This window comes from Ceratotherium simum, chromosome 5 (genome assembly GCF_057802395.1).
Source record: "Ceratotherium simum simum isolate JZ-2026a chromosome 5, ASM5780239v1, whole genome shotgun sequence".
Taxonomy (NCBI): Eukaryota; Metazoa; Chordata; class Mammalia; order Perissodactyla; family Rhinocerotidae; genus Ceratotherium; species Ceratotherium simum.
Window position 1 is genome coordinate 57,684,086 of NC_141904.1, and position 13,654 is coordinate 57,697,739.

A 13,654-nucleotide genomic window follows, 5' to 3' on the forward strand; every position below is an offset into this window, starting at 1 on the left:
ACCAAAGGCATAATCCATGAAAGAAAGAATTGATAAGGTGGACTTCATTAAAATTTAAAACTTTTGCTCTGCAAAAGACACTGTCAAGAGAATGAGAAGGTAAGCCACAGACTGGGAGAAAACATTTACACAAAACATATCTGATAAAGGACTGTCATCCAACTCAACAATAAAAAATGAACAAATAAACCAATTAAAAAATGGGAAAAAGACCTAACAGACACCTCATGCAAGAAGATATAAAGATGGCAAATAAGCATATGAAAAGATTCTCAACATCGTACTTCATTAGCAAATTGCAAATTAAAATGAGATAACACTGCATCTATTAGAATGGTCAAAATCCAGAACACTGACAAGACCAAATGCTGGCAAGGATGTGGAGCAACAGGAACTCTCATTCATTGTTAGTAGAATGAAAAACGGTAAAGCTACTGTGGAAGACAGTTTCTTACAAAACTAAAGATACTCTTAATACAGGACTCAGCAATCACACTCGTTGGTATTTAACCAAATGAGTTGAAAACTTATGTGTACACAAAAACCTGCACACAAACGTTTATGGGAGTTTTATTCATAATTTTCAAAACTTGGAAGCAACCAAGATGTCTTTCAGTAGGTGAATAGATAAACAAACTGTGGTACATCCAGACAATGGAATATTATTCAGTGCTAAAAAGAAATGAACTATCAAGCCATGAAAAGATATGGAAGGACCTTAAATGCATATTATCAAATGAAAGAAGCCAATCTGAAAAGGCTCTATTTCTTGACTGGGGTGGTACTTACACAGATATTTGCTTTGTAAGAATTTATTGAACTGTACATGAATATTTTCTGAATTCTTCTGTGTGATCTAAATTTTTCAAATCAAATAAACATTAAAACATCAATACTATTGTAGAGAAATATGTGAGTAAAATCATGAATAAAGCAGAACAAAAAGATGATACTCTTCTGTGAAAAGTCATCTTTATCAATTAGACTTTCCAGGCAGGTTTTTAAAATAAATAAATTTTAAAAAAAGAAAGTAACTTACAGAAGAAGATTGGCACATAATAAAAAGGAAAACAAAAGCTTGTCCTTCTCAAAGAGTGATCGGCATATATTACAATATAAGTTGTATGTGAAGTGGTCATTTAAATATCGTAGGCGCTTTTCCAAAATTTTGGATTTGTTACTGAAAGGTTAAAAAAAAGGAAAATATATTGAGTCAAACAAAACTAAGAAAAAATAAGTAACATATGAATTAACATATAAGTTCTTTTTATTTTATCAAAGTAGCCACTGTTAAAAATACGAAACTACAGACACACACACACACACTCACACACAAATGAGTGCAGGTAAAACTGGTGAAATCCGAATAAGCTCTCTGAATTGTACCAATGTGAATTTCCTGGTTGTGATATTGTACTATAGTTATGCAAGGCGTTACCACCGGAGAAACTGGGTGAAGGGTACATGGGACCTCCATGTACGGTTTTTCATATGTGTGACTTCTTATGAATCTATATGTAAAAAACAGGGTATAATTCTATGAGAAAATTAAATATGGTTTACACCATCTCTCTATTTTTAAAATTCTAAATTTCGTATTGTACTCCAAAATGACTGAAAACAATCAGTTAATTAAAAAACATCTATTGAATCTCTCTTAGTGTGAGGATCCATGCTGAGGAGGGAACTGTAAGAGACAAAGAATTATGAAACATTTATCTGCCCCAAAGAAGTATGAATCTAGGTCAAGATCTATACATTTAAAAAAAATATGAAAAGTCAGAAAACATATGGACAAAAGTGATTACTTAGGTGGAGTTATGACTGATATTTATTTTCTTCTTTATACTCTTATATGTTTAAAAGTTTTGCAATAAGCATATATTGCTTTCATTTTTTTAATTCAATTTTTTTCAGTAATACTTATGAGAATGTAGGATGATACACCCATTCGGGAAAAGTTTGGCAGTTACTTTAAAAAAAATAAACAAGCAACTACCACAAGATCCAGCAATTGCGCTCCTGGGCATTTACCTCAGAGAAACACAAACTTAACGTTCACACAAAAACCTGTACATGCATGTTATAGCAGTTTTACTCCTAATAGCCAAAAATTAGAAATAACCCAAATGTCCTTCAAGAGGTGAATGATTAAACAAACTGTAGTACATCAATATCATGAAATACTTCTCAGCAATAAAAAGGAGCAAACTATTGATATACCCAACAACTGGAATGAATCGCCAGAGAATTATGCTGCATGAAAAAAGCCAATCCCCAAAAGTTACATACTGTATGATTCCATTTATATAATATTCTTGAAATGACAAAATTACAGAAGTGGAGAATAGATTAGTGATTGCCAAGGGTTCAGAAGAAGGTGGGGATGGGAGGGAAGTGGGTATGACTATAAAAGGGCCACATGGGGATTCTTGTGGTGATGGAAATGTTCTGTATCTTGACTGTATCAACATCAATATCCTGGTTGTGATATTGTACTATAGGTTTTCAAGATGTCACCATTAGGGAAACCGGGTAAAGAGTACACGAGATTGCTGTTATTATTTCTTATAATTGCATGTAAATCTACATTTACCTCAAAATTAAAAGTTTACTTTAAAAAAGTAATACTTGGGTCCATGGGAATGGGATGGAAGGCTAGCGGGTAGTAACACTTCTCTAAGCAGACCTTTTTGTACAGGATTTACTTTTGGAGTCATATTTATGGTTTATGTGCTCAAAAATATAATAAAACCAAGGGGCTGGCCCGGTGGCATAGTGGTTAAGTATGCACGTTCCACTTCGGCAGCCCGGGGTTTGCAGGTTCGGATCCCGTGTGGGGACCTACACACTGCTTATCAAGCCATGCTGAGGCTGGCGTCCCACATATAAAATGGAGGAGGATGGGCACAGATGTTAGCTCAGGGACAATCTTCCCCGAGAAAAAGAGGAGGATTGGCAACGGATATTAGCTAAGGGCTAATCTTCCTTACCAAAAAAAAAATAATAATAAAATCAAAATCAACAAGGATGAGGGGAAAACACTAAAATGAAATACAAAAATAAATAAATGAACCTAACTGTATTTCACTTGAATAACATCACCTCACTGAAGGGGGAAAAAACTAACCCAAGTAACTTTTGAATATAGTTTTTTTGTGTCTAAAAACAAAAAGACTGTAAGTTTCTGTGTGAACATATGCATTCAGTTCTCTTCAGTATATACCCAAGAATTTCTGGATTTGCTGGAATTACTGGATCATATGGCAAATCTATATTTAATATTTTGAGGAACTTCCAAAATGTTTCCAAAGTGGCTGCACTATTTTATAATCCCACCAGCAGTGTATGAGGGTTCTGATGACTCTACATCCTTGCCAACACTTGTTATTGACATTTATGTCAATTCCTCAACTTGAATCTCCTCCACTGTGTGGATTGCGTAAATTCAAATTCCAAATCCCAAGTGGAGAAGCTTAGGGATTTCAATCACTCAAGAGACTGTTCAATTCAGTCACTCAAGAGGGATTGTTCTACCAAGAGCCTATGTAGAACATACAGAGTAGTCTCAAATCATATTTTTATTCTACTTAATAAGTACAGCAGTTACTAAATACCAAAGATTATTATAAACACTTTACAAATATTATCTTTTTAAATTCTCATAACAACTCTAAAAGGTGGGTACTATTATTATCCCTATTTTACAGATAAGGAAAATTGAGGCAATTACAGAAAGGTTAATTGACTTGCCTGTATTCATGCAGCTAGTAAGTGGCAGAACTGAGATTTAATGACTCCAAAATCTGTGTACATTCATTAATTGATTAAAGTGAAAATATCTAGCAAATGATTAGAAATGTGGGACTGAAGCTTTTTAGAGACCTCAAGGCTGGAGAAAGATATATTGGAGTTGTCAGCAAAGATAACTCATGTGCCTTATTGAAATAGTTAAAAGAGAGGAGAAAAAAGAACTAAAACTAATCCCTCTATGCCTAAATCTTGAGTAGGATTTAAAATAGGAAGGAGGTTTGCTTTCTCTCTCTCTCTTTCTTTCTTTTACTTTTCCATAGTCTTAAATGTTCTATAATGAATATGTATTACATAAATATTAAGAAAAAAGTTATATTTTTTAATGGAAAGGATGGTGAAAATTCAACCTAAGGAGGATGAATGAAACTAGAGAATGTTTACCTGTCATGAATAGAGTTGATATAAAGGTTCACAAACCAGGTGAGAGAGTACTGGTACATGGGATCAATGTTAGCCAGGTCTGCAATGCTAAAGAATAATACTGATGAATGTTTAGCAATGGGTCTATAGCCTTCTCGAGACTCTGCTATTTTGAGTTCTGTTTTTTCTGCAATCTAGAAGAAGAGAAAAATTAAGAAAGAGGAAATGTGTTTTAATTATGTATTTTTCATATAATGGAGTTTATATTTAAAAAAACACACTCTCCCAACTCAGTGACAAAATTATAGAAGCATAGTTTACAAGAAGGAGCTTTATTATGCTAAAAGCTAGAAAGAAAGAAAGGGAAATGAAGGAAGGAAAGAACTGGGAGGGAGGAAAGAAGAAGAAGAGGGGGTGGAAAGGAGGAATGAAAAAAGAAAAAAAATAGCTGTACAGATTAAAGGTGTGATTACCCACCAACGATCTCTTTCTTATTTGAGGAATACCAGAGCTGGCCATTTGCTTATTCTTTGCCTGAATCTGACATTTGTCTACTATAGTCACTCACTCTCTTTTATTTTAATAGCTCTTTTATTTTAATAGAGAGGGAGAGGGAGAAGGAGAGAGAGAGCAAATGTGCACAAGTGTATGTTTAAGGTGCCAACATGTGTACCAGAACCCAGCACAAAGTCTGGCAAAGTAGGTATTCAGAAATATTTGTTGGATGATGGTTTTATACATTAAGAATACCTTTTTTCAACTACTTCTCCTATGTGTAACTTGGTGTAGATATTCAACCCCCAAAGAAAAAATTTCTCCAAGATAACAGCTCTTCAACTGACAACTCAATCTGATAGGTTGATATTCTATAAGAAAAATGTGTAGAGCACTTTTCCAATCCACTCTTCCTTCTTTGGAAACACTGTCCACAGACTCTGCTGAATGAGTGCGCCTATGTGGTCATGTTTGTATTGAATGATCCTGTTTGTAGCTGATTCAATCAGGTGGTAGGGATAACTAGACCCAAGATAAGCTAATCAATTTCCTCCCTAGAGAATTAGAACTTCAAGAACCTCAGAAACTGAAGTCAGGTAGTACTGGGCATTAGTGCTAAAAGGTAATAGGACCAGAGTTGATTTCTACGTGCAACATGAATGTACTAAGGAAGATACAAAAGCTTTACAGAAGACATTGGTCTCCAGGTGGAGCAGAGAGAAGCACAAATGAGGACTACACAACATTAGAGAGAGGGGGAAAGACAAAGAGCACAGAAACTTAATACTTTCCATTCATTCTTGAGGCCTGTATGTACCTCCTATAATTGGGAAAATAAAATATCACCTTGTATCTTTCTTATTTGAGCCAATTTGAGTGGGCTTCTGTTCCTTGCAAACTTTCCCCAAAATTATACAGTATAACTATAAGTAAGTTTTGAACCTCTATCTTGACTATAAGTAAATAAAACAAAGTTATCAACAGTAGAAATTAATGACATTTTACGAAAGTACATGCACCCCTGTGTTCATTGCAGCCTTATTCACAATAGCCAAGACTTGGAAGCAACCTAAGTGCCCATCAAGGGACGAATGGATAAAGAAGCTGTGGTATATATACACAATGGAATACTACTCAGCCATAAGAAACGACGAAATCCAGCCATTTGTGACAACATGGATGGACATTGAGGGTATAATGCAAAGTGAAATAAGTCAGAGGGAGAAGGCCAAATACCGTATGATTCCCTTCATTAAGTAGTAGATAATAACAACAATAAACAAACACATAGGGACAGAGATTGGATTGGTGGTTACCAGAGGGGAAGGGGAGAGGGTGGAGGGTGAAAGGGATAATTCGTTACATGTGTGTGGTGATGGGTTGTAATTAGTATTTTGGTGGTGAACATGATGTAGTCCATGCAGAAATAGAAGTACAATGATGTACACCTGAAATTTTTGCAATGTTATAAACCAATGTTACTGCAATAAAAAAAAAAAAAAAAAAAAAGAAAGCATAATTTTAGTATTCCCATTTAAACTTTAATTTTTTTTAGCTCAAATGCCTTTTACTATTAATGGCAATAGCAAGCAAAAACAATCAGCAAATATTGTTATTATTTTTAAACAGTGAATAATAAATAATTTAACTCAGTTTCCATGGCTTGATCTGCAGCATATTTATAAATAGTGCAGATCATTTATAAATCTGCACTATTTCATCCTTAGTATGAAATGCTAGAATCAAGAAATATAAATATGTTTTTTGATTACCATTAATAGTAATAGCTTAAAATCAAAGAATAAGACATTTTCTAAGAAATAAACATTGAGAGTATATGATGTTAAGAGAGGAGAATTCATTATGCTTAAAAATTTCCTGGGCTGTCATATTTATATATACTATACTTTCCAAGAATCAAAAAGAGTAAACTTCAGTCAAGAAAAATTTGAGGGCAGGGAAGGCTTTAAAACCTATAGAATAAATTCTTAAAGTTTTGTTTGTGTTCGTTTAATCTTATGGGTTAGCATGAAAGGAAACAGCAGGTTTTAGACTATGTGGAGGAGCTTTCCTCTACATTGGGTAGGTGGAATAGAAGTCAGGGCCAGATACAGAGCACGTTTTGGATCAAAATGTATAATGAATTTAAAATTATGTTCATAATGATCAATGGGACCCAGTCAGAAAGACATTACGATTTATTAAATTTCTGTTTGTAAGACAAAGTACTTGAACCAATAAATACTTATATTTCCTTTTCTCCTTGTGTCTTAATAGGAAATAAGCTGATAAATGCTTCCTATCCTTTCCCCCTTTTGAAAAAATAGTGTGGCAAGATGACAATGAGAAGCTGGTTCTGCTCTGATGGACAGAAATTGGGAAGGGAGACATAGAATACCTCAGCCACGGTCTCCAGATGGGGGGCTACCATAGGATATTACTCTGAGACACTACTCCTTTGGCTCCCTCAAAACAAAAACAAACAAACCAAAAACAGTACCAGTAAGAGTCATTACCATCACACTCATGAAAACCAAAAGCCATCCCAAGGAGAAGGGTGCCTAGACCTTTTGAAAGTCCTCTACCTCAGAGCTGGAGTACTTGGGGTGGAGAGCAGTGAAAGGAAGCTGAGCAATTAGTGCAATTTCTATTTTGGTTTCTTTTCATTTTTAAATTACCGCAATATTAAGATGTGCTTAATTCATTGAGTGGGCCAAGGAGGATTGAAAGATCTGAACATCAATAAAGTTAGCCTACAGAAGTCATTCTGTAGTATCATTTAATTGTGTGATCTTGGGCCTCAATTACTCTTTCTGGGCCCTAGTTTTCTCAACTATGAAGTGTAAAAGATGACTTATAGTTAAGGCCTCTGCCACCTATAACATTGTAGGATCCTATTTTAAAAAAAGATGTAATATAAAAATACCATTTGGCTGTATTAGATAAATAATTATTCATAATTATTGGTTGTGGACCACTTGTCTTGCTCCCTCCACTTGCCACCCCCAACTCATACCTCTCTACCTGACAAACAAATGACAAGGTAATGTCAGAAGAATATCCTTATTAGTTCCTAGACCCACTTACTGTCCAGTTAACCAGTAATTATCTCCACACACCTTAAGCTCCAACCAGGAACAGAGGTAAGCCAAATTCTCGAACTCAATTTTTAGGTAAAGAATCAACTAAAACTTGAATGAACCTGACTAACTTGCCTTACCTATGCAAAAACGTATTTTTAAGACTTTCATTCTAAATGTATTTCTTTTGTGTATAGATACCATACAGATCAGATCAGGTTTTGAATAATTCAACAGTAAGAGAGATTCTCTCGTGAGTTCAAAATTAGTTTCTATGTTTTGGTATTTTATGAATTCTTTTTCTTTTCCAGTAAGCCTAGTACATCACTTTCCTCAGGGACAGGGAGCAAATTGGAATCTTAAGAATCAAAATATTTCTAGGATTCTTTTTTCACCTGCTGTTTCTTTGTTATCTCATTGGACATCATTTTAGCAGAGTCTAAGACTTGAATCGCACTTTCATCTTCTAAAATGTTCCCTTCTGAAGATGATAAAGTTTCTAAAATTTTTTCCTCTATATCTTTCAGTTGTTTCTTATTAGCTGCAGACTGAAGAATAAGAGCATTTCGTTCCTCTTCTAATTCTGGTCTAAAAAGATAGAAACATTTAGTCTAAATTTGCAGTATTTTATCTAAATTCATATCTAAATATTAGATATCACAATTTTGTAGACATTTAAATAATTTTGTAGACAAGTAACACAAACTAAGATGATTAATCTCTTTATCCTAACCTAAAGAAAAAATACTTTCACACAAAGTAATTTGAGAAATTCAAGCCAAAAAAAAAAGCATAAATTGTATATATGTAAAATGTGGCAATATTATCCTAAGTATTTTCTTATTTCATTAACATCCTATATATAAGTTTTGAACACATTTTTTATTTTATCCATAGCATACATTCCTAGGAGTGAAATTTTTTGGCTCAAACAATCAGATACAAGTCGGAAGCCATGGAATTTCACCTGAATCCTACTACCCATACTAAGAACCTAATATAACATGGTTGGCTTATCATTTATTATGGAATGGCTATTTTAAAGGATTATATAATTATTTAATTTATAATAACAAAATATAATATTTGACAAGGCTTTGAAATAATCACACAACAAAAGTATTAATGGCTTACAAATATTCCTTCTAGACCATCTGGAAGCATCTAAGAAAATACATACCTCGAATGATTAAAGCGGAGGGAGTCAAGATGGCGGCGTAGGCAGACCCTGAGCTCACCTCCTCCCGTGGACACAGCCAATTTACAACTACTCGTGGAAAAATTACCCCTGAGACAGAACTGAAAACTGGATAAGAGGAACTCCTGCAGCAGCGGACAGTCCTAGCTGGGGTAGAAGAGGCAGAGACTCCCTTCCGGAGAGGAAAAACGCCGCCGTCACAAGCCGCCAGCTTCACGGCCGCCGGGAGCAGCTCACAGGTACGCAGCCTCCCTGGAGGCGCGGGGTCCTGAGCCGGGGAGCGCCCCCGCTGGGGGCATTTTGTGGACCCAGCACAATCGAGACCAGCGGCATAATATCTGACTGTGCCTGCTACTAAAGCATTGGGGAGCACCCCCAGAAAACCCGGTTCACAAAGAAACTAAAACTGGCTCTTAAAGGGCCCACACACAAACTCACCCGTTCCAGAAAGCATCCTAAAATCACCAGAAAGAAAGGTGCACAGTGCTTTGGTGACAAGAGACTCACCTAATAGGCCCTGAGTGCATCTCGGTGAGGGGTGAGACCTCTCCAGGGACTGGGACATTGGCGGTGGCCATTGTTGTGGCCTGGTGTGAGCGTGCTGACACAGACGCCATTGGAGTTCTCCCTGAGGCCTGCTAGCCCAGGGTCTGCTCCACCCGCTAGAGCACCGATTTAATCCAGCTCAGCCAGGGCAGGCAGCCCACCCTAGAGACTGGCCCCACCCAACAACAAGCCCTCAGGCAACGTGTGGGCCTGCATAGATTGGTGACTGGATTCTCTGCAGCCTGGCAACTGAGCCGACTCGAGCGGGCAGGGTGTGCACAAGGAGCGGGTGGAGAGTGTGGGGCGGTGGCGGAGTGTGTGGGGCTCCCGCCGTGGAGAGACTGGGTCCGCTTGGGGAGGTCGGGGCGCTCACACGGGGCAGGACTGTGTTGACTGTGTGTGTGGACCTGTGGGCAACAGGGCTTGTCAGCTGCAGAAGACTTGTGCTTCTCAAAGACCCACATAGGAGGTTTGCCCCACCTTCCAAAGCCTGAAACAATTGGGTGCTCCTGTGCCTGAGGCCAGCTCCACCAAGCTGCAATCCTCAGAGAGCTGACAAGAGACCTAATAGGCTAGAGGCTTACAGCAATTGTAAGGCCCTGAGCCTAACAACCTGCCACGCTGGGGGCCTACTCAGTTAAAAGAAATACTGCAACACAAATATGGTATTAGAACTTACAGCCAACTGTGCTGGGGCTCCCCACACCTGATAAAGAGACTGAAGGGCCCACAACAACTACAAGCAGCTGAGTATTACAACAGCTGGCCAGGAGCATAACTCAGCCTCCCTGGGCACCTATAGGGAGAGCTAACAGGCCACAATAGAGGGACACACGTAGCCCACATAGGGGCCACCCCTGGAACATTGAGAACTGAGGGAAGCACACTGGAAGCCTCCTAAGGCATCACATACATAAGGTCACCTATCCAAGAGCAGGAGACGTAGCTGACCTACCTAATACATAGACACAAGCACAGGGAAAGAGGCAAAATGAGGAGGCAAAAGAATACATTCCAAGTAAGGGAACAGGACAAAACCCCAGAAAAGGAACTAAGTGAAACAGAAATGAGCAACCTACCTGACAGAGAGTTCAAACTAAGAGTGTTAAGGATGCTCACTGATCTGGGGAGAAGAATAGATGAACTCAGTGAGAATGTCAACAAAGAAATGGAAGATATAAAAAGAACCAATCAGAAATGAAGAATACAAAACTGGAAATGAAAAATTCATTAGAGGGACTCAAAAGCAGAGTAGAGGATACAGAAGAACGGATCTGTGAGCTGGAAGAAAGACTAGAAGAAATTACCCAAGGTGAACAGTAAAAGAGAAAAGAATTAAAAAGAGTGAGGACAGTCTAAGGGACCTCTGGGACAACATCAAGCGCACTAACATCCGTGTTATAGGTGTCCCGGAAGGAGAAGAGCGAGACAAGGGGGCAGAGAATCTATTTCAAGAAATAATAGATGAAAACTTCCCTAACCTAAGGAAGGAAACAGACATCCAGGTACAGGAATCACAGAGAGCCCCAAACAAGATAAACCCAAAGAGGCCCACACCAAGACACATCATAATCAAAATGTCCAGAATCAAAGATAAAGAGAGAATCCTAAAAGCCGCAAGAGAATGTCAAGTTACATACAAAGGAAACCCCATAAGGCTATCAGCTGACTTCTCAGCAGAAACCTTACAGGCTAGAAGAGAATGGCACGATATATTTAAAGTGCTAAAAGGAAAAAACTTACAGCCAAGAATACTCTACCCAGCAAGGTTATCATTCAAAACGGAAGGAGAGATCAAAATTTTCCCAGATAAGCAAAAATTAAAGGAGTTTGTCACCAAGAAACCAGTGCTACAAGAAATGTTAAAGGGACTGATTTAAGGGGAAAAGAGAAGACCACAAATAGGAAAAATTATCTTTTTCCATGATTAGAACGTAATGGATACAAATGCACAAAAAAGAGGTTAGATATGATATCAAAAACATAAAAGGAGGGAGGAGGGGAGTTAAAGAGTACAGCTTTCAGACAGAGGTCAAACTAAAGTGACCATCAATTCTGTATAGAAGAAGTAAGGAACAGAGAAGGACTACTAAAACACTGAGGAAAAAAAAAAAGTTAAAAAATGGCAGTAAGTACATACTTATCAATAGCTACTTTAAACGTCAATGGACTAAATGCTCCAATTAAAAGGCATAGGGTGGCTAACTGGATAAAAAAACAAGACCCATATATATGCTGCATACAAGAGACACACTTCAGACCTAAAGACACTCACAAACTGAAAGTGAAGGGATGGAAAAAGATACTCCACGCAAATGGCAATGAAAAGAAAGCTGGGGTAGCAGTACTCATATCAGACAAAATAGACTTTAAAACAAAAACTGTAAAAAGAGACAAAGAAGGGCATTACATAATGATCAAGGGAACAATCCAACAAGAGGGTATAACACTTGTAAATATCTATGCACCCAATGTAGGTGCACCTAAATATATAAAGCAATTATTAACAGACATAAAAAGAGAAATAGACAGTAACACAATAATAGTAGGGGACTTTAACACTCCACTTACACCAACGGATAGATCATCCAAACAGAAGATCAATAAGGAAACATTGGCCTTAAACGACACACTAGAACAGATGGACCTAGTAGATATATACAGAGCATTCCATCCAAAAACCGAAGAATACATGTTCTTTTCAAATGCACATGGAACACTCTCCAGGATTGATCACATATTAGGCCACAAAACAAGTCTCCATAAATTTAAGAAGATTGAAATAATACCAAGCATCTTTTCTGACCACAACGGTATGAAACTAGAAATCAACTATAGGAAGAAAATCAGAAAAGCCACAAATACATGGAGATTAAACAAAATGCTACTGAACAACGACTGGGTTAACGAAGAAATCAAAGAAGAAATCAAGAAATACCTGGAGACAAATGAAAATGAAAATACTACATGCCAGAATTTATGGGATACAGCAAAAGCGGTTCTAAGAGGGAAGTATATAGCGATACAGACCTATCTCAACAAACAAGAAAAATCTCAAATAAACAATTTAACAATGCACCTAAAGGAACTGGAAAAAGAAGAACAAACAAAGCCCAAAATCAGTAGAAGAAGGGAAATAATAAAAATCAGAGCAGAAATAAATGAAATAGAGACCAAAAAAACAATAGAAAAAATTAATAAAACCAAGAGCTGGTTCTTTGAAAAGATCAACAAAATAGACAAACCTTTAGCTAGACTCACCAAGAAAAAAAGAGAGAAGGCATAAATAAGTAAAATCAGAAATGAAAGAGGAGAGGTTACAACAGACACCTCAGAAATACAAAAGATTATAAGAGAATACTACGAAAAGCTATATGCCAACCAATTCGACAATCTGGAAGAAATGGATAAATTCTTAGAATCATACAACCTTCCAAAACTGGATCAAGAAGAAGTAGAGAATTTGAATAGACCAATCACCAGTAAGGAGATCAAAACAGTAATCACAAACCTCCCCAAAAATAAAAGTCCAGGACCAGACGGCTTCCCTGGTGAATTCTACCAAACATTCAAAGAAGACTTAATACCTATCCTTCTCAAACTCTTCCAAAAAATTGAGGAGGGGGGGAAGCTCCCTAACTCATTCTACGAAGCTGACGTTACCCTGATACCAAAACCAGACAAGGACAACACAAAAAAAGAAAATTACAGGCCCATATCACTGATGAACATCGATGCGAAAATCCTCAACAAAATACTAGCAAATCGCATACAACAATACGTTAAAAAGATTATACACCATGATCGAGTGGGATTTATTCCAGGTATGCAGGGATGGTTTAACATTCGCAAATCAATCAACGTAATACACCACATTAATAAAATGAAGAACAAAAATCACATGATCATCTCAATAGATGCAGAGAAAGCATTTGACAAGATACAGCATCCATTTATGTTAAAAACTCTGAATAAAATGGGTATAGAAGGAAAGTACCTCAACATAATAAAGACCATATATGAGAAACCCACAGCTAATATCATCCTCAATGGTGAAAAACTGAAAGCTATCCCTCTAAGAACAGGAACCAGACAAGGATGCCCACTGTCACCACTCCTATTTAACATAGTATTGGAAGTCCTAGCCAGAGCAATCAGGCAA

General features: G+C 37.1%; 1 protein-coding gene across 1 annotated transcript in view; it reads right to left on the reverse strand.

Moving 5' to 3' along the window:
- The window catches only part of DNAH12 (dynein axonemal heavy chain 12), a 211,395-nt gene that overhangs the window by 39,434 nt on the left and 158,307 nt on the right, over nucleotides 1-13,654 (reverse strand). The window contains exons 59-61 of the mRNA XM_014793143.2: nucleotides 8,144-8,336; nucleotides 4,195-4,367; nucleotides 1,040-1,180 (exon numbers count right to left, since the gene is read on the reverse strand). Of these exons, the coding sequence (XP_014648629.2) occupies nucleotides 1,040-1,180; nucleotides 4,195-4,367; nucleotides 8,144-8,336 (507 nt within the window). The remainder of the gene's footprint in view (nucleotides 1-1,039; nucleotides 1,181-4,194; nucleotides 4,368-8,143; nucleotides 8,337-13,654) is intronic.